The following is a 22,567-nucleotide window of genomic DNA, read 5'->3' as shown; positions in this document are numbered from 1 at the left end:
CGGACCTCGGTCGTTGAAAAATTCGAAGATCAGCGTCTGGCCGGTAACTAATTAATAAACTTAACGACGGCTGGATGGTTTATTTCTCGAAAACAATATACGGTGGATAGAAGGGTATTAAATCTGTCGAGAATTTCGGACGGGATCGTTAGTCCTTAAGCTTAGATTCCTCGATGCTGGAATTCGTGGTGGCTAACGCTGAACTCTTAATTTGATTCCACGTCGTCTTTAAAGCGGGCTTTAACGAGTTCAGTTTCAACCAAACTCCTTCGCCTGCACTCCGAAACACTTGGGAACAGAGAGCTATTTATTTGAGGTGGATCTTCGCCTCCCCCCCTCGCCCCATAATTTTGTTCTTTTCTTTTTTCATCCTTTTTCTCTCTTTAATCCCTCTATCACGTAGACGACAAAATTCCTCGAAAGTGGTAATTAAAAGTTTTAAACCTCGCTCCTCTTCTTCGTCTTACAAGTTCTGGCTTCCAACATCGCTGCTGCAATAGCACAACGTGTTTTATACACGGTCGATGATGATGTGAATTCTGAGTTAATTTTTCTCACGTGTTTTCATGGGATTCGATTATACAATCCAAGTATCCATCGATACGGTGTTGCTGGCGGTGAATATGACTTGTAGTTTAGTGCGAGACTTCCGAAATACATGAATTCTCAAATAATATCTGTGGTAATTTGATTTGAACGATATATCTTTCGTACCGGAGTAAATAAAATGACGGATAGAAGGAAGTTGAAACAAAATAAAACTCATTAACCGTGGCGCCTCGTCAAAAATGGTCGTCGTATTTAAACGTGACGTTCGGAGTTTCCTGCGAGCTCTGCGCGGTGACTGAGTGACTGAGTGACTGAGTGACTGACTGACTGACTGACTAAGTGACTGACGGACGGAAGGACCTCCCATGAACTGTACAAGAATCACGTGATAATTCCGAAAACTCAGTTAGAGGGTGAAAGAAGGGAGAAGACAGTCCAAGGAAAGCGAGAAGAGAAAGTAACAACAAAATAAATAATTAGGAAAGCGAAGAAATATAGATATAGGTATGTATAAAAATGGGTAAAAAGGTAAAGGAAAACGGAAAAAAGACCGGGAGAAGCGTGCATCGGAAATAAGGCCCCTCATTCAGTTTATCCAAATTAATTGGTCGTAAATTAAGGAGGAGCACGAGGAGTGTGTGCATCGCGCGGACCTGCGAGAGAGATAGTCTGTCCGATAGCAGGCATACAGGCATATACCTGTGTCCGGCAGGACGAGAGAGAGAGGGAGAGAGAGAGAGAGAGAAAGAGAGAGAGCGAGAGGAGAGGAGAGAAAGAGGAGAGCGATGCGACGGGGTGGCGGTGAAGGAGAGGGAAGAGGAAAAAAGGGAATTTAAGCGAACGGAGACGGTAGCGCATCGACACACCATTATGTGGCGGCTTCGACTAATTTATACAAGAGGCAGACGGAGACATGGGGGAAATTTACAGCGGGAGTGACGAGGACGGAGACGCAACTTAAAACCGAGTTCCCTAATTGGGTCCTGCCACCGTATTTACCGCATTCGGGTTCACCGGAGTCGACGCATCCCGGGATTACACTTGCAGGGATGACCGTTGTGCCCCCCATGACTAAATACGCAGGGGTCGTTGAAATTTCTAGCGATTCGGAGCGACGCGACGCTCGCCGATGCAACACAGTGCTCGAAAAATCTCAAATTCTCACTCTCTCTTCGTCTATCCCTTCCGGAGAAATCTGATCCGATGCTGACGAGTGTAAACAAATTAATTATCAAACACGGCCACGGCTTCGAAGATATCCATTACAATTATAACCGTGCTCGAACAGCGATTTATACTCATCGTCGAACGGTGTTGAACAAATTCGAGCTATCGTTGCTTTAATCGGCATTAAAAGTACCTAAATCCTCTAAAGTACCCATCAATTTATCTGCCCCTCTAAAACCGCGGGTCTGATTTAGTACCCTAATTAAACTGGCTAATCGGTATAAATACTCGTCTATTTTATCTTAATGATTTTTTGAGAAAATTTTGTCATCCATTTGCAATTGAAATTTCGACCAAGAAACCTGCATTCCTTTCAATTTTATACTTATCGCATACGAACCGCACGATGAGGTCGGAACCACTTTCGTCGTCGCTCTCCGATTTCGATGACCGCTATTTTCAATCCATCATTGGTAGGTACAATTACGTTTACGATCAACAACAGACAAGTGCAAACGCGCAGTCATCCCGACTCGAATCGAATACAAGGATCTTACCGATCCTGAATTTCAGGATTAATTTCTAATCGAACGTTGAATTTGCCTTCTTGATATTCAGGCCACCGTGCGGATCGTCGTCGATCTTTCGATCGTTCGAACATACACATCCACCTCTCCTCCACGGAGCACAGCATAGTTCCTTGTTGTCCCTTATATGTAAATTTATGTACTGCCGGTAGCAGATATACGGTATACGCATGCCCAGTGGGACCGCGCGAGCACTGACAATTAATTAAAGAATAATTTCTTGTCTTTGCGATGCCCAGAGGAGCGTCAGGCAGTTGGCAGCCAATTATACCTCCGGACGCGTTTCGAATAGCAAGCAGGCGTGCAAACCGAGCGAAGCTCCGCCGCTGCCCCTTTTACCTAAGAGCGAAATCCGCTAACTTTGCGAATCGCGTTCGAGAGAAGCGAGAGAAGAACCGTTTTACCTCCTCTCTTCATCCGCCTGCAGAAGGCTTCCGTTCTACCGATATAACGTAACTTTATAACCTAACATATATATACATATATATATATATGTATATACTGAAAATAAAATCAAGTTGAATGAAACGGATGAACAAAGTGAAACGCTTATCTCACATTCACGTATACGTAATATCAAAGTTTATTTTGCAATACGTTAGAAAGAATTTAGAAGGTTTGTGCCACACTTTATCCGCAAGAGACAAAAATGAACCTTTCAATATATGTGCGGATGTGAATGTCCGTTCCTTTTTCGACGATAAACTCGACGAAACTGGTATTTTTTATTCGTTATAGGTATTGCAAAGACAACTAACAAGTGGCAGCGAGGTGGGAATTCTCTCGTCAAATTAACATATCCTTATCGTTCACATTCAAACTGATCCAACCGGGAATTAAGAGCGATAAATGATTATAGGTATGCACGGTCACCTTAACGACCTACAAATATTCACACCTCATTTGCATTCGCAATTTTTGGCATTTGTGCAGAACTCGAATTTATCGCCGAGTGACACTAGCGAATCACTGTTTTTTATTAATTTTTTAACAAAATCGTCGTAATTCTTGCAAAAAAAATAAAAAATCGTAAATAATCCGAAGGGAGAAAAATGTCTATTATTGAGAGTAATTTTAGGATTCCAACATTTAATCGCGTGTAAACGAGCATAAATTTAGAATCTCAAGAGAAACGAGTCGTTCAATGGAAAAATGATACTTTCTTCACTTCTACAATTATCCTGATAATATTGGAATGAAACGAGTTTCAAAAATACCGGGATCTTATATCATCGTGACCTTTTTTTTCGACTCACTGTCAAATATTTCTACACCCGCCTGACAAACTTAAACGTAAAAATCTGCGAAGTGAAAAATATGTGAAAAAAAGATCGAACATAAGGGAGAAAAATAGCGCAGACCCAATTTGAGCTACCGGCGTTGCCCGGATTTCGAGCGACGAATCCGATAGGCCAGGAACAACGGACCTCTCGACTCTCCGAGGCGATCAAAGTGCACCAGTCCCAGGCGGCAGCTCCTTTGATCGAGAGAGGCTGCAAACAAGAGAGAGCATCAGGGACCCGGGACCCCGCAGACACGGGAGGAAGAGGTTTGGCGGCGGGCAGTGGTAGGTATATTTTATAATTAGTCGCGAAGGCGACCGTTCGATAAATCAGTGGCGGCGAACGGCTTAAAACTTAATTAAAAAATTTAGTCAAAAACCAATTAGCGGCCTCGAAGAATTAACATATTTTTAATTACCTCCCGAACACTTTCGTCTATACCTGATTTAAACGGGAATCTTCTGTCCAGCACATCAGCTGCTTTTACTAGAATCGACCGCCCCTGTACTTTCAAATGGTGAAACAACCCAGTCTGATCTCAAGTCTTCGTCTCGATTTTCAACTGATAAAACCTCATTTACGATGCCGCGCTAAGTATTTCTTGAAAATTCATCAATCATTCTTTTCTCTGCCATAAATTTAGAGAAGTTTTCTGCACTCCTGGGGCCGAGTCGTTATACGTTAAATCTACCCTTCTTCTTACTACAAGTGAATAAGCGTATAAGGTAGTTATTTAGTAAGTCCAAGGTCTTTAGATGTACACGAGAATCGGGCTGATTGTTGAAAAAGAGACGTTGCCGACAATTTAGAAAAGATTTTTAATGATAAGTACGACGGTGTATCATAGGTTACAAAAATATGGCGTCTGGAATTCGATGATATGGTGCAAAATTCGAATATCGTGAATCAACAATAACAACATGTAGATTAAAATGTTCATTTTTGATTGAAAGAAATCTATTGTATATTGAAATTTATGAAAATAATGCAACTATAAACTTGCTATTAATTTTATCTGATGACAACGGTGTAGTCAAATGGAAAACTTTGGACAGAAATTTGCTCATAAAATTGTGATCCAAAATGTTCTTGAAATTCATGAATTTTATCATATTTATAATTTTAAATTATACGCTTCTTCAAAAGGATGTTCTAATAATTGCAGAGTCAGTAAAGAACCACCTTAACACCTATAACAAATTAACTATTGATTTAAATATTTTATATACGATAAAAAACTAAGAGACTTCGCTTTCGAAAATTAATGATTTATGTCGAGCAATCAAGTCTCTGAAACCCAATTCGCGTAAAAATCAAAGGAGACTGAAATCTTGTAGAAGTATTCGAAAACAGATATCCCATCTACCCTGAATGAGGAACGAATCGACAGTGATAATCGAAACTTCAGGTTTGACAGCCACACAATATACGCTTGTTCGACCTTAAACGACGTGTCACAATTTTTCAGTCAGCCCGTTTTTAGTGACGAAAAGCTCACATTGGGAGCCAGAAAAGTGCCGATAACTGATTTGAAGAAAACATATTGAAAAAATGACCGATCAGGGTCGAATCCCCCGTAAAACGTAAAAGCAAGTTGAAACAAAAAAGGAGAGAAAGAAAAAATTTACGCACCGCGTACATGCGCGTAGAATTACGTGATCGCCGCGTATACCGGCAGTAAAACGACGACGTCGTTAATTGCGCCTACCTTAATCGGGGTTTAATTACCGACTCGGGTAAGTACAACTAAGTCGTTCTGCCGGTAGGTGTGCTCCGGCTGAAGAAATGCATAATACACGAATGTAAATACGTGTTAAACGAAATTCAGTAGCGTGTTACAATTTCTTCTCCGTTTAATTCTAAATTAGGAAAGGCGTGCGGTTTATAAATGCATGACGTCGAGTAAAATATTAATCGGCTTCACGGCGTTCGTTTATCGCCGGCGGACGTTTCATTTCCGTCTAAATAAATCCAATCGCCCCGTAGTAATTAAACTTGTCATTCCTTTGAAATTATCAGCCCGAGTGCAACGCGCTGCGAGTGTTTGTGGAACAACTGCTTCTGAACGTTACAATCACGTAAAACAGATTTTCCGATGTCCAGCCGGTTGATCGAAGGTTGCGGATCTCTGGATTGAATATTGAAACCGTTTTATTCTTCCACTGTTATATAGATAATCCCATGGATAAATTACGTGTCATATTAGGTACATTTATACACGCTGTATAATTTATAGGATACAGAAGAACTTGTCACTTACGCATAATAATACCACGGTATGGACGTTGTTGTTCTTTGCTTGTTGTTCGTGTTGTTGTTGCTTTTTCCTCTGTTTTCTGTGTATTAAATTATTATTATTATTATTATTGTTATTATTATTATTATTATTATTATCATTATTATCATTACTCGTACCATCAGTACCCATTTTTTGTATTATTAATCTTACTATTTATTATCATTATCATCATTACCAATGCATTATATTCAAGTATTTTACATCTCGTTTAGAATCATATATTAATTATTATATGCGATAATCCTTACGTATTTACATTATGTACAGTCGCGAGTTCGTATAATATAACCTATATTTCATCTGACATCAAGAGCCACGTTTTTATTTTCGATTTCTTTTTCTCGTTCGATAATGATAATTTTATTTTCGGTCGATTCTTTATCACCGCTACGTACGTGTATAAAAATTGTTCACTTTTGACTCGGCATTTCATTCTATACTTTGTTCAATGTCAGGTGACCGTTTACGATTTCTTTGTTTGTTCTTTTTTTTTCTAATGATTTTTTATTCCAAATTCTCTTTTTTCTCTCCAGACCTTACCTGAATCAAATAAGAGAAGAACAAGAATAAAAAAATAAAAAAAAAAGCACGTCATCTCGGCCCTCACGTCAGTCCACACTTTAAATTCTAAGGCCTGTGCCCGGGGGGCGACATGAACATCGCTGCAGCAGCCGCGGCGTGCGGATGTCTCGCCATGGCGGCGGCTATGAAGGGTGGCATGCCTGGTCCACCTGGGGGACCAACGCCAGGGAACATGAGTCCGGAACCGAAACTCGGATGCAGTAGAGGCCTGGCCGATAATCTCAGTTTCTCAATTTCAGCTTCCTGCAGTCGTTTCGCTTTGGCGCGCCGATTTTGAAACCATATTTTCACCTGCAATTAAAAATTATTCGATAATTAAGCAGGCGACGATCAATGCTGGTTCTTATACAGTGGACGATAATTCGATATTTATTCATGCCTATCGATGTATCGATAGATAACCGAGCGTCTACGAGCGACTGGGAAACGGGTTTTTGATTACATAACTTTTAGATTTTAGGTAAAAATTATCGTTTAAATGCACGAAAAAACATCGGAATGGCTTGTGAGGAAGATAAAAGCGGACGAAAGAAACTTTGAACATGAGATTTTAAAAGATGCCAAGCATTTTTTACACGTGGGTTTTAGGTGAGCATTCTTGTAAACGTCCAAATACCCACAAAGATTTACGGACGAATAACACATCGGGTTGTTATGACTATACGTACGAATAACAATTAAATGTGCTAATGTCATTACGTCTCTTCGAGTTGACAGGCACGACGGGACCCTCCGATTTACCTCTGCAATTTATGAACTTTGGTTTACGGCTAATTTTCACTTCAGCGGATGTGTGATCAAGCAAGACAAATATGAAACAGACCCAACGTATAATAGTGACTAAATTCAACAGCCTTCGAACTAAATTCAGTGTATATTCACGGCTTGAGGTTGCAGTGTTGCAGAGATTCGACCGTGTGAGTATAATGACAAGGTGTAAACCCGTAACGATCTCATATTGGATAAAATATGCGTGGGAGTGAAATTCGTTATTTTTTTCCTGCGCGGTCGCCGAAGCGGAACATCGAAGTTTTGAACGGTGAATAAGCATTCAAAATTGAAGTAAACTCATGCATTGCCAGTTTAAAAGCATGAAACCCTGGGTAAGATCAAAACGTAAAAGAAATTGGTCTATTCAACCGTGAATTTTTAAAATACACGTTGTAATTTTCTATGAATTTTTTCAATTGCAGTTGTCAGAAAGCTATTTTAAGTATTGTACATCCAACACGTTCGATCTCGTAATAATCTCACATATTTGGTCATCCGTCAACTTTGAACGTGCCTCGACTAATTTATTTAAAAGTTGTACCACATTTTCAGTGCTTCATCCAAATTGATCACTCGTGTCAAATGATCCAGAATTACATAAAAATTGAATAAAAAATGGCGGGTGAGAAGTGCGAGATGGCTGACTGCGTGATGCCGTGAAAAGGTAGAGTGTATAAACGGCTGCAGCCTCCGAACGGACCGTTTGATATATAATACGGATAGGTAGGTATATAGCCACCGCAGAAATCAATACGTGACCTCCTCTGAACCGCCTCTCAGTTTCCCAGCTCTTCAACCACCTCCAGCAACACAGTGCTTCGACTCGAACCTCGTGTTCAACGCGTAGATGACTTGGTAATTTCTCATTCGAAAACCGTTGAGTTTTTTCAAAATTTAGATATATTTCAACAAAAGTAAAACCAACCGAAATGACAAAAGAGGGAGAAGTCACCTGTCACTATGCAATTGATATCCGTCGATTTTGGAATTGATTTTTGAGAGAAAGAATTTTTGGCGACAATTGTCATGATATTCGAGTAAATGAACCGATATCTTTGAAACCTGATACGATTGTTGAGACTTCAGTAACAAACGTTATCGAATTGTGGACTAATCGTTTTTCATGATCTGGCTTGTGAGGGTCAATTGGCTCGTCACATCGTACGGTGAAAAAGTTGAAATGTCACTTGGAATTTTATTCGAAAGGTTGTATATTTGATTGGCAATCTGATATCCACACTGTATACATTCCACTGGCTAAGGGATTGAAAGTATACGTTTATAAAAGGACTAAAATATCTGGAAATGAAATTGAAAAAACACCATAAGCTTGCGATTATTCATTTGTACTAAATGATGATGCAAGTACATTCAGACGTCAAAAAAAAAGTGCAACGACTTTGTCAGAACTTGGAGTAAAGTAACTGCCTGTAAATATACTTTGAGCTGAGAGCGTGTTACGAAAACGTGGCGAGCAAAGGATTTGATAATGAATTCCTCGAAGTCCTGAAGCGTTACAAGCTACTCGAGAATATACCCAGTGCATACATAAGAGTGCAGGCTTAAATATAATTCCGCTATGTATCCGCGCACCCGAATTCGTCCTTGTCTATTTCCGAGACGAATAAAAGTCGCCGCCGTAACGATTCCGACTGACTTCTCGGGCGGGTCAAGTATGCACAGCGAATCGAGTTTAAGGGTGGAAAGAGAGACCCGCCGGTATTACAAGGTGCCTCGACGCCGTGAATAACGTCCCAGGAAAACGAGGAACCGCCTTATCTCGAAACCAAATGAATTCAACCTGGTGTCGCTGAAAGCTTCATTTCGTCTGACGCATTGTAATGCAACCCGAAAGTGCATCGAGGCACGCCAACGCGGCAAACCGGCGCTGTTTAAGACCGTCTTGCACGTAACCTGCATCCGACACAACCACCCCTGCACCTGATCCGTTCGCGTATGCGATAACGGAAGCCGAGTCGGGCAAAGGGAGGCGCGAACTAACAAGAAGAGAAATCCCCGGTTTCCACGGGGTGAAGAACAACTAAACGGTGGCGCAGAGGCAGAGAGATTCCGATTGTGTCAGTCCGGCCAGGTCGCCATTACCGGGCTGGCAGGTGTCTTTAAATTATTTTACCCGGTGCATACGGGACGAAGATTTATGGCTCGGGCTTCCGTCGATTCGGGCCGAAGTCGCACCGCGCACAAGGACTACTAAAAAAAAGCTCGGGTAAAAGCTCCGCGGTATCATCGAAAAGCTCGTCAGCTATGCGGCGCAGGGGAGGTAGGGTGGGTTTGGTGCAGCGTGATATAACAGCGCAGCCCCGACTCGGAAATCGATATTTGACTAATTAGTATCGGAATGCGTTGCGCGGTGGAGTGAATTTAACAACCTCAAATTGTACGATAAATTACACGAAATGTCAGACGAGCTTCAAGGCACGGGATCATTTTTACGACTGCTGTACGTTGCACCCGTTCTTCGCCGCCGTCGCGGCACCGGCAGCCGCGCCGGAACGCCCTGAGACAATAAAGAACAAGATACACCTCTTGAGAACCGGTAATCAGTTGCTGGGAAACGATTAAGGCCTGAGGTTAATAACGAATCTTTCTCGCGTTTCACCGAAAACGTTATTTCGCATTTTTATACCCTGCCCAATTGTAACGAATCGAGCTTCGTATTGACAAATAAGTACCCGATCGACCGGGAACGATCCGACTTACCTGAGTTTCTGTCAGGTGAAGCGACGACGAGAATTCGGCCCTTTCCGCTATGCTGAGGTACTGTTTTTCACGAAACTTCTTCTCCAAGGACAGGAGCTGCTGCGTCGTGAACGGCGTTCGAGGCTTTCTGTTCGGCTTATGCTTCCTCAAGGTGCACCGAACTGGGCCTGCTCCGGGGCCCGGGAGTCTCAGGTCACCTGAAAAAGCTCCTATCTTTCAGAGATAAACACATCTTTAAGGAACTCTGCGAAATCGTGCGTGATTGGTAATCGTTGCCCATGCATTCCGCAGTCTTACATTCGTACTGATTCGCGAACCTTTGTTTGGACGGTATACAACAAATCATTCGTAGGATGTATACGTATTTCATGTAACCAACGGTAACGTTACAGAATGTATATCAACGCTCGTTTCGACGCTGCAAACTGCATCAATTGATATTCCATTAGCCGGGGATATGCATATTCATTAGCGTGAATTGATTGAGCGTTACGGCTTTCTAATGTTTATCACCATACGCGTCGAGGCGATATTGAATGTGCGTTACAGAGGTTGAATCCTAACCCATCCGTTGCATCTTGATCAAATTTGGCTGCCAATAATACCCATCGTCGAATCTCACCTTACGAACGACGGTTCGGACATTAGACTTAGAACGTTGATAGACGTACCGCAGCCAGTATCGACTGAACTTACAGACGCAACGAGACGCCGGTGTTCTTGTGCCGCACACACGAGCCGTTAGATCTATCCTCAAGCGTACCACGAAGACGTATTGAGTGTAATTTGAAAGCAGCAGAAGGGACATGATTTCTGAATTACATCAGGAGCTAATTAACGATCAACGATCGCGGGCAAAAAGAAGTAGTATAGCTGCTGCTGCGGCACATTGTCGAGGTACAAGATAGCCGTACCCATACACGCGTAACGTCTAACATACACCATGGACGCTCTCCGTCCACCGTTGCAACTCGCATCGACCATCGATGCTCGGGTATTCCAGGATGTCGAACTAGCTCGGGAGAAAGAGTTGTGCGATATTATTCCGCGCGCACGAACGATCAATCTGTTTTTCCCGGATTATAATTAATTCCTGTTAATTACACGTCCGCAGATCTCGAAGAAATTGCATGTATAATTACATACGTATACGTATACATGCATATCCTACATTTCCTGGACTTGGAGGAATTTCATCTGGTATTTTATCTCGTAAAAATTATCAGCCTATACGGGTATGCGTGTGTGTGTGTGTGTAACGTCTGTATACTGTAACGAGGAGTATCGATACCCCATTATACAGTTCGAGTTACGTTAATGGTCTCCCCGGGCAGCGTTCGTTCCACTGCAGATTTCAATTGACTGGCCGACGCGCTTAAGGATTCGACAATGATCGAATTTCATATTATTCAACATGTAGCAGCGGCGATCGGTCAAACAACCGTTTAGCTTCAACGCGCGTTGGGATTCCTACCGGGCAACCGGTGCTGTAGACCAGTATTCCCTAGCTGCCAATTAATCGCCGTATAGCAATTATACGCCACTAAGGAAGTGTGGAGGTTGTACACCGTTTAGAAATATTCTACACACACGCACGCACGCACACACACACACACACACACGCGCATACCTGTATAGTATACACATACAAATCCCGGATCGGTGTCCAATGGAACGAAAGTTGTGTTAATGACGAATCGTCCGGTGATTGGATATAATCACTTGGAATTTGTTTACAACTTCGAAGAGTAGTTATAGCACGAAAGTTTGAGGCACCCTTCGTCTGTTGAATAATGCGTTAAATCGAATATACATTGATAAACTTGTCTTTGGCACAGTTTGCTAATTCTGCAAATCGATAAGCGATCACTCCTAACGAAAGTCTTACATCTACCGCCAGTGGCGGTGAACGAATGTACAAATGACCGTTATATTTGGAATAGAAAACCCTTGACGTGAGGGTGCAGAGACGGGATTAAACGAGAGAGATGAGATCTCGGAAAGAGTTTCGATCGGTAGGTAGGTATACCGAACACGCGAGTCGACTTACGGCGCTCGGATCTGCTCTGGAAGTTCCCGACTCGGTTTGATGTGGGTAATTATGTCCAACGGGATGATGAATCGTTCGGAATATTTTGTATAACATTATTGGATGAGAAGCGGTCATTAATTCATTACTAATACCGAGAGATGGATAGATAACCGGGGTTATAAATTACGTCTGTATTCATCACTCCGAGAACGCTGCAGCGGGGCCTCTTCAGTGACAGCTTGAACAATCTATTTAGATATCAGTCCCAACTCTTTTGGGTATTTATACGAACGTCCACTCTGAGCGGCGAACTGCATTTGTGCCGTCAACATCGGTTCATCCGATACGTGAAACGGTTGTAAAAAGCTCAATGACTCACAGATTGTATTGCAAGTATCCGTACTTATTATTTCTGATTTATCACGCACCTTGCCTATCTCTCGCTCGCTTGTACTTTATTATTTCACGACGTTTGTGCCACTGCATTGGAATGAGTGATTCACTACCGGATTGCGGTCAAGTTGTCGATTGTTTTTTTAACCAATATAAATGGTAGTGTAACAACATATAGGTATCCTCTGAAGAATGGTCACGGGTTTACAATAAACTCTACGTATTTTTTTTCTTTTCTATAACTGAGGTTGCAATAATTTTGTGAAAAAGCTGTACGGCACAACGAACCGACGATATTTCGGTATCTCACTTCAAAATGGGTAGCACGCCGCTCACTAATTGGTTGTAATTAATTGCATTTTATGTATACCTACACTTATAACTTTTATCTCTAACTCCATCTATATCTGTCCTCCATTTCGTTTGTTCTCCCATCTTCGTTCCACTCGGATAAACAAGTCTTTTTAATCTCGTTTTCTTATAATATTTCGCTCTTGTACAGGAATGTGATGCATGATCGCTAAACTTAACTTCAACTTGTAACATTGATTTCGTTTTGTACCACTTTGAACCTGAAAAAATGCAAGTTTTTGTCGTTATTAGACGATCGCATTTGATGATTGATGCTGTGTCGACGCAGGTGGAATCCAAAATGATGAATGGAGAATGGTATGTTCGAGGTTCTTAGTCATCTTGAAGAAAGTTAAAGGAGCGTATTCCCTTTAAAACCCTACGTGGAGAGCGATAAAACGGCGGCTAGCACCTCCATATATATATATATATATATATATATATATATATATATATATATGTATGGATATCGGCGCGAGCGCAAACACCTTTACTAAACTAAACTAACAAGAGGGCAGTTTTTATACGGCAAATATACATTATGGATGTTCGCGTTATGTATGGCTCTATCACGCGGTGTGTTGGTCCGAGTGTGGCCGCAGCATCGAGAGTAACGCGAAGAGCGCTAGATCTGGACTTAACGGGTCGAGCCTGCGAGTTCCATCTTGGATTTTATGCGCCTAGAATCCCGTAATGGATCGAGAATTTCTTTCCAGGAATCACCGGACTTTCTTGTTACGGCTTTGCGAGCTTATTTCATTGGATTCAAAAACCCCTGCGCACTTGTTCAATTTACTCTATTAGACACGCCTGGAGGTATTTACATTCTTCGCTAGAAAGGTCAGTATATTGTTCTCCTCCGACTAACATGGTCCGCTGAATCGCCTATAGCTCTGCGGCTAGAAAGTTGCCGGTGCGAACCTAACCTAGCTCTCGGCTCTCTAATCCGAGCAAGGTACAAGGTGCACAGAATTCGCTTCGAACTCCGTCAGTACGTACAATGCGTGATGAATTACAAGCGGACCGAAGGAAGGCCGGCGAAACAGCGTCGAATCGGATTATCGTGTTCCTCATTTTCAAACAACCTCGCAGCTCTTACCGTTCGGACTGGTCGGCCCACCATGTTGAGGGTAGAGATGTCCGTGGGGGTTGTGAGGGTGCGGGGGTGGGGGAAGCCACGCGAATCCTGCAAGGGAGTGCGGGAAGCCTCCGGGATTCCACCCAGGTCCACCGGGGCCCCCGAGGTACGCCCCTGGCGGCCTTTGAACGCCGGGATGAATCGGCTGAGGCACAACCGGACTGGACTTCTCCTTCTCGGGGCCACCATCGGGGTCCTTCTCGATTTCGGAGTCGGAGTCGGTGACGTTGAGGTCCTCCGATTGTCCGACGCTCCTGACGTCGTGCTCCTCGTCGAGGTGCTCGTTGGCGCGATCGCCCTCGAGGGACCGATTGGCCTCGGAGTCGCTCCTCTCGTCGAACTCCCTCCGCAGAACAGGCGACACCGATCTGTGAACGATCCTCTCCTCCTGGAGCTCGTTGTTATCGTCGGTGAAGTCGGTCCCTCGCCCGGGCGAAGAGGCCCGTTTATCCTGCTCGAGACGGTCCCTGACCCCGGTCAGACTGATCCTGATGGCTGGTGATGACTTCTCGTGACTCGTCCTTGAGAAGTCCCTCACGGTGAGTATTTCCCTACGTTCGCTCTGCTGCGGGCCGGTCAGCTGCTCGTTACGCTGATGATTGACGAAGGACGCGACCCTGTGCGGACTCAGTCGCACCAGGAGTTCCTGGTTGTGTAGCCTCTGCTGCTCCACCAGCAGTTCCCTGTACCTCGCTCCGACCCTCTCGACGTCGATGCTTTTCTCCGCGTCCGTTCGCTCATCGGCCGTGCATTCTCGCCTCGACAGGGACCCGGGCGATCTCCTGGTCCCGCTGAGCAACGAGTCGACGCTGAAGCTGATCTTACCGCTCCGAGGCTTGAGGCTCGCCGAGGCGGATGTCGAGGTCGCCATGTCAACGTCCTCGGAAATAGCGCTTCCGGTACCCTGGACGACGACACCCTCGGCGCCGCTCATCGTTCCGGTCCCGCCTTGTCAACCGCCCAGTCTCATCAATGTCAGGCGTATCATGATCAGCGCCTCTTTGTCTCGTTTACTCTCTGGAACTATTTCTGGTCCGTGAAATCCGTCCGGCCTCCCGCCGCTGATCTTCGACTTTCGGTGACTGGTAGGAGCGATCGTTGTCGGAACTTGACGTGAAGATCGAAACGTAACTGATCCAGAGTCTGTGTATAGCTGTTGGTCAAGTCATTTCGCCGAACCGTTATTCGATCGGTATCCCGCACGCATCGCGACTATACACAGTGACGATTGCGAAGCTGTCGAGGTGTTTTCAGAATCTGAGCAATAACGCGACCTGCGAAGTCGATTATATCCATAAAGGTCCCAGGCATGTCTTCACCACGATGATTTTCAGAAACACGTTGGTTTAGACCTCGTTCGTTGCTTTCACTCACTGTCACTTCACACCGAATTTACCGAAGTGCGGACGACCCGTCGCCTGCTGTTATCCCGCATCGGCGAAGCCGAGCGATTGAAAAAATAAAAATAAAAATGCGGCGAAGTTGAAAAGAAGAAATACCGTCGGGTCCGGATATCGTGTTAACCGGTACTACCGCGGAACCGCACTGATTTCTCAGTTGGCGAGCGCACCTCTCCGGCTCTTCGGTTGTCGGCTCGGTTCTCACAGCCGAGCCGCCGCAAGCTCGCTGCCGGAAACGCCCCCGCAGCCTGAAAGCACTCCGCCAGTCCCTCTCGGCCAATGCGCGTCCCCCCGGGCGTTCGATGGGCGGAGCTTCGGTGGGCGTGGCCGATAATCTATGCCGACCAATCGGCCGCGGAGGAAATTGAAGCTTCCGTTTGAGCAGCGCGGTGGTGTGAGTCAAGGGTGAACGTGACGACTCCTAATTGTCTAATTCCCTCGCAGAGCTTCGGGGATTGATTGGCAATCAGGGTTATTGGGTTTGGCGGGTAAAGTAGGGGAGGAGGGGAGAAAGGACGGATGGGAAAAGAGAAGGGCGGCAGGGGGGAGGGGGTTATTAATATCGAAACGTCGATTTCTTACGTCCTGAGAAATTGCTGATTGGAAACGCCGATGGAGTATTTTATTCGGTGACAGTCCACGATGATGTACTTGATCATCGCTGAAGAGTCCGATCTCTAGGTATCCTGCAATCAGCGTTACGAGTGGGAAACAAACTCATACTTCTCATTTTCGGAAAAATATGTTAGACCGTAAACGTTTTCGCCTGAATTCTTCTCACATACCTCGTAAAGTTTTTCACCCCCATGGGTAAAAGCTTGTACAGAATATCATATAATAATCGAGAAACGAACGTCGCCGAATTATCTCTACTGAATTGTGTCGGCGTATCTTCACGGGCCATATTTGGTAGGTAATTCGAAGCGAGCGATGCACACCTTGGGATGTGTGCAGGGTACGCAGTGGGATCTACACAGCCACCGAAAGATCGGTAAAAAGAGGTGAAACCTTCCGCGGATAGGGAATGGGCAATTGTTTTTCAGCCGCACGATCGTCGCGTCGTCGTAGAATCGCGCGAATCGCGGGTTATTCCGTACCGCCTCGACCAATGGGCGAACGGATCATAAAACAAGAGACATCCGCACGAGCGGTGCACCAGTTCTGCTCCAAGCTCCAAGCACCGCGGCAGCGGCAGCCTTCCGCCACGATTTACAACTGGAGAACAGCAAAAACAACTGACGACTCAATCCTCGTGCCAGCACGCGCAGAACTTCGCCCCATCCGTAAGATTCAATATGCTCGAGTCTTCCGCTCACATGTACCGCACACGTATAAAACGGAACGAACAAAAAAGAAAAAAAAACCAACTAAAGTTTGCCAAAGTAACACAAAGCACAAATGGAGGTAAATAAAAGAGAAAAAAAAAAAAAAACAGAAGAGAAAAGAAAATGAATAAATATCGAAAGAGCACTACCAAAAAGAGGGCAAAAAATTGGTAGATATGGAAAGAAAAAAAAAAAAAGAAGAATGAAAACGCGAAAATATATTCGCGAAGTTGTATGATTTAGGTCGGAATCGTGACACGGGGTGGGCATTGCATTCGATGGAGAGTCGATGCAAGGTATATTATATGAAAGGTTGTGGCGGGGTTTAAGCTCAGTCCCTGCATACCGCGGGAGCAGCTTTGGTGTGGTGCCGATATCGTGGCTTCGTGTGTTACATTTGCAGCGAGGAGGCAGTTTTGTTTCTCACGTAGATATATCCTAGCTAGCCTTCAACGAACGGCGACGAAGTCGTGACTAGAACCGCGAGATTCCTCTCCGGGCTCGTTTACTACCCTGTATATCGGCATTAAATAACGTCTGGCAATTATTATTCCTTGTTTTACACTCGTGCCCGTATGCCGAAGATCTCGACAGGCCTCGGGCTGTTCCGCGAGAAAGAACCCGCCATCTTGATTATACCCAGGCGAAGTCGTGAAGCGTTTTTGCAATAATACGATACATTCAACTTCGACACCCGAGTGGTTTCTGATACGTCTGCAGGGCTTTCGAGATAAGTACAGACGCAATTTTTTCTTGTTTTTTATTTATTTTTTTTTTTTTTCCTCTTTTACCCAGTCAACGCCACAATCGGATAATTTGCCCGTTTGCAACCTGCGACGCTAATTGCGTAAGTTGAACAATCGCAGCTGCTGCGATGTGGCGTGATAATATTGTACCTACCCTGTATTCGTAACTGTGACTGGGTAATATTTCATGCTTACGATAATCCGAGAAGTCGGTGCGCCGCTGCACGGGCGACAGCAACTCCCCGGAGGCATCAAAAGAGAAGGAGCGTACGATTTTGGATTCAAAACCGCACGCAATCCGCTTACCGAAATCTTGTTAAAACTGTCGACGCGTATAAGTAAAGGTTCAAAGGTCCAACGACGAGGTTTGAAGAAGTCCGAGTATCTCGAGGGTTGGATCGCAGATTCAAAATGGTGGCTGGAGACTAGAAGCGAGTTCCGTTACCCGGTGGTCTCGGGGATATGTATTATGTAGCCAATGCTGCGAACGGCTGTTAGATACAACCGTCGACGAGCGGCTTTTTCGCCGTGACCGATTGACCATCCAGCCATATCGATTATGGAAGTCGAACAACAACAACGATAAATAATCCTGTGGTTTTCACAACTTTTTACCGTCCCGGTATATTATATACCTCACGCTCTACACATTGCATAAAACCTCACTCAACGAGAGATTTATACTTCCAAGATGAAGTGGCCATTACACAAGTTTTAATCTTGCGTATATATACTTATATATAGAAATATATGTACGCAGTGCGTAGATAATGTTAAACGCTACATTGAGTAGCGCCGGCGTTGAAAACATTAAAAATGTTAAAAACATTAAGAACGCTTTTAAAACGCTGAAAAGCATTAAAGTTTCGCGCGTAAAGTCCCGCATTATTACCACTTACCAGAGATTCGAATCTAAAGAGGCTACAATTTTCGCTCTGTTACACAGCCACGGCCGCAGCGTTATTTTTTTTTCGCCTCCGTTTCGCTCATTTTTTCCTCTCATCCTGATCCTATTTCCCATCTCTCAAATTGCAAACCTCCCTTGTTCTCAACGGATCTCGAGGTACAACGAGAAGCTAACCGCTTCCGTTGTCCCGTCTATTATAATTACGAGCAGCGATCTCTTCGACGTTACGGCAGACGGATGCATCGTGCAAGTGACACAGGTTCACGCTCGACGTCCTTCGACGGCATTTCCGTTCCAACTTTCGAGGTTAAAAGAAAAAAATAGTCAGAAAATGTCCGACAATGAACGACGAAAATTTATCTCTCAAGTAAAGACTAATCCACCGTTGAACTTGAACCGGTTAGTGCCGCCATATTAAGCCCGGACTTGAATAACGACCCATTGAAAATTGTCGTTGGGGTCACCTGGAGCCTTGGCTATACATAAGTGTCTGCGGAGTGTATCAAATACGCGCGTATACCTAGCTGTGCGGATTCGTATCCTCGGGAGCAAACGGCGGAGGATGAAGAGGGTGAGCGAGAGAGAAAAAGACAGATAGGTGATTCCAGACCGTGGAGGGTACAAAAGCGTTGACTAGAGTTTAGCCAACGTTTAACTAACTCGGAGTAAATTTGGGCAGCCTATAAGAGGGGAGCTGCCAGAGCGTGAAACGCTAAACTAAACGGCGCTCAAACTCCGAAATATGAAAGCTCTTATGTATTTCTTTGCAAAAAGGGCATAATAGGCCGTGTAGCCAGATAGGTGTATATAATGAGGTTAGAAGGGTCCCTCGGCGCATCTGCCCCATTATATACCGGCTCGGGGTACTCCTAGGACCATTAATTCTCGCTAAACGACAACCATTTTGTACCTTAACTGGATTGCCAACTCACTAACTGGTTTTGACGACGCTTAATATACTCGAACGAGTCCGCGGAGCTTAATGCCATTACGATCGCGTCAAAAAGTCACCCGCTCATAATACTCCGACGTATAATGTTCATATTATCATCGCACGTTTTTTCAACCCGCATAAAATCCCCTGCGAAGAAATTGGAGGGAGCCGAGCTTGAGTTTGACCTGGATACCGGGATGCCTATATTCACGTTCACATTTTCCTCACAATCAGTTTGACATGCGTCGGTAATTGCGTCCGAGACGACTTGTAAAAACAAAACGATCCGTGGATACATACACGTATCGAACATGGCGCGATAAATGTACACGTATACGGTCATTCGATTCATCCACTTGTGAAACATGTCACGGCCTGTAATTGGGAAACGAGATTGTATTTTTACGAACGCCGAACGTTGATAACGAGCCAGGCAGTCTTAGGTTTAGAATAATATCATCAACCTAGCCGATACGAAGGCGGAGGTCAGCCGCGATACTTGAATTTTACGACTTTCTGGAAAGATTTTATTTATTAAGGAAATTACGCCGCCAACTCAATCTCACCGAGTGTTACAACACGAATCTTTATCCCTTATCGAATATTGCGACTGATCTCCGGCCGTCCAACGCACAATCGCTAGTGAACGCTACCGTACTGCTTTCCTACTCCGATTAAACACCTCTGGATCTTGCAGTGATGATCGGCAGTACCGTGTCGGCCTCGCCATATCCGCAGACACGATGACTGCGCACAACGCTGTGGGCAAAAGATCGCACTGCGTTCTTTGCAGACGGTGCAGGGTAAGTAGGACCATGGTTCCGGCTCCTGCCGTAATCCGGACACCCGCAGGGATAACGGAGGGGCACGGGTCACCACGCCTACAGTTTAGGTGAATAATACTGGTCGTTTAAGGAGTAGAATACGCACCTAAATATTCTCCTTGTAAAACGGCAAGAGTCGGACGCAGGTGCTTCGGAGGCTGAGCTACGCCTACGAAATATTTACACAACGCGAATATTGAATTTGGAATTTGAGGGCCACATGGGCGAGTCCGTTGTCACCAGCTTAGCGAGGAATCGTTACTTGTTCCGGGATTTTTCAACTTTTCAGTACTTGCAGAAATTCTTTCGGATTATCTCGTCACAGATACGACTGTCCACCCTTTTTCTTCGGTACAACGTCAGCCTTGTATCGATCAGGTCTCGAGATAAAAACTGCAAGGAATTTTTGGGCGTTGTAGGCGTGCGAGCTGACACGGATAATCTCGAAAGTCTTTTTCCTGTAAACCTAAAACAACAAACAATTTGAGGTGGTGCGGAACTTTCCGCTGGTGGACTCAACGGAGCGAACAGGATTAGGAGATAGTCGTGCAGGACGAGTTTTCTTTCAGCTTTCGCATTTTTCGTCTTACCGCAATTGTGTAAACTTGACTTTGGGATTTTGGATTCATCCGGTTGGTCGCTTGAAGGTTCCACAAATTTGTAATCTCCGCGCGGTAACATCAACATCCGAAAATGGGCCAGTGTTTGCGTGAGGTCAACTCGTTGGCCTAGATTTAGAAAATTCACGAAACTGTCGGAGCCTCTGGAAACAGTACATAAATACGCGGAGAAAATTGAGCAGAAAGTTCAGAGTTAGCGATAAGCACGTTACATCAACAATCCGAAGTATGCCTACACTAAATTCGTGGATTACACTAAACCAAAAAGAAAGAACAAGAGAGAGTGAGAGAAAACGTTCATTGGCAGGCTATTTCCTCAAAGGTCAGCAATAAAATTGAATCACAGAAAGATTTGAAAACCGTGAAGTATCTGGGCACAGACCATTTAACGGATGTACCGTTCGATTATGACGTACAAGCGGATGAAAAATGGTCCAAGAATATATTAATACATTATCATAGACCCTCGAATGAATTCTCGACGTGTGTTTTCAACCCCCGGTACTCGAATCTCCACCGCCAGTGTAATAATATCCGCCGATGAATGATCAAGCGGAAATAAAACGACTGACCAAATGACATAATAGACGGGGCATAAACAGGGATGATTTGTAACACCGTATTGACCCGGCAAAGCGATTCACCAATAGGCAGAAACCCTCGCGTGCACTCGGCCAATCGAAGCCGAGAAGAGCCTATATGATAATTGGCACAAGGGCTTCCCCTCGCTCCTCTTCGGCCCCAAACCGAACCAGCATCCCTGCAGACGTCCCGCAGGACGAAGTGAAAAAGAACCAGATGCATCCCGAAGTTAACGTGCCGCGACGAATCCCATTATGTTTGTTTATTTATTATTAATAGCAAATTCATAACAATCACATAATGGAACCCCACGTGAGAGGGCATTGTGCAAGAGGAAACTGAATAATGGACCCTGCCCGGGACTCGTATAAATCCAAATATGTTATATCGTTACGGTTGAAGCGCACACCATGCATTTTCTGCGACTCTTTTAACGCAGAGCGAGAATTTCGTTTCAGCCCCGCTGACACCGCTATACGTATATGCAATTACAAAACCGTATCCCATAAAAGTCACCGCTGCACAGAGATCGGTATACCGGGTCAAATTGCTTCTTCTCGCTGCTCGCGCATCGCCGGAGCTGTCGAAGAGATAGGTGTTCAGAGTCGTTACGAACGCGGCCGAATAAAATCTCTGACATTTGACCGGGCTGTTTTCGGGTAGAAAAGGGTTGTTGGAACGAATGTTTACGTACGTCCGCAGGGATTACGTGGGGTTGATTTTTCTACAACAATTCGTCTCGTGGGTACCTAATCCAAAAGATTTCTTTACACCATCGAAGGTCATCACGATGCACGAACCGCAGAATTTGCAAATTGGGTTTGAAAGCTGGTGCTTGTGTTAGGGCGCGTGTGAAACAAGTGAAACTGAAGACTCGCAGAATCCGCACTTAAGTCCGGTCGGCCGCAGCTTACGGAGAGAATCAGCATCCGCCTCGTTTGCCATATAACTGTGAACCAGGTAATCCAGGCTTAGGAGGACGCGGGATGAGAAGACCTGCTGTCAAAACTTGTCACTAGGATACACGGAGGTACCGGATTACAAAGTCACCGGCTCTCCGGACCCGCTTGCAGCCATCTCGACAGATCTCTTCTGCGTGAAATTCATGCTGCAGCGCGGTCTCGAATTGGAGAATGAATCTCTTGGTCCTGACATCGTACTTACGCAGCCACGTTATATCGGGTTATACGACGAGGACTGTTTGGCGGCAAGTTCGAGCTATCGGATTTACGTTCGATTGGTCGGACACCCGTCCGCGGAACATATCCTTGTCAAGCGTCAACTCAAGGGTGCGAATTCACGGTCGTTCGAAATTCAGGACAGGAAATTAGACGGCGACTCACCCCATGGAAATAC

The 22,567-nt window shown here is 44.7% G+C and overlaps 1 protein-coding gene across 2 annotated transcripts; it reads right to left on the bottom strand.

Annotated features, from left to right (window-relative positions):
• Nucleotides 1-5,719: 5,719 nt before the first annotated feature.
• Msx (homeobox protein H17) lies at nucleotides 5,720-15,495 on the bottom strand. 2 transcript variants are annotated; one of them, XM_046608869.2, is made up of 3 exons: nucleotides 13,835-15,495; nucleotides 9,960-10,168; nucleotides 5,720-6,758 (listed from the first exon to the last, which is right to left on the bottom strand). In XM_046608869.2, exons 1-3 carry the CDS (start codon nucleotides 14,805-14,807, stop codon nucleotides 6,513-6,515), a joined length of 1,428 nt encoding a protein of 475 aa, XP_046464825.1. In that variant the 5' UTR covers nucleotides 14,808-15,495; the 3' UTR covers nucleotides 5,720-6,512. The 2 variants fall into 2 exon arrangements, with proteins under 2 accessions (XP_046464825.1, XP_046464826.1); XM_046608870.2 differs by having other exon boundaries at nucleotides 9,960-10,156.
• Nucleotides 15,496-22,567: the final 7,072 nt, after the last annotated feature.

The sequence above is a fragment of the Neodiprion pinetum genome, chromosome 1, assembly GCF_021155775.2.
Source record: "Neodiprion pinetum isolate iyNeoPine1 chromosome 1, iyNeoPine1.2, whole genome shotgun sequence".
NCBI classification, from domain to species: domain Eukaryota; kingdom Metazoa; phylum Arthropoda; class Insecta; order Hymenoptera; family Diprionidae; genus Neodiprion; species Neodiprion pinetum.
This window is presented reverse-complemented; position numbering and strand designations above follow the sequence as displayed.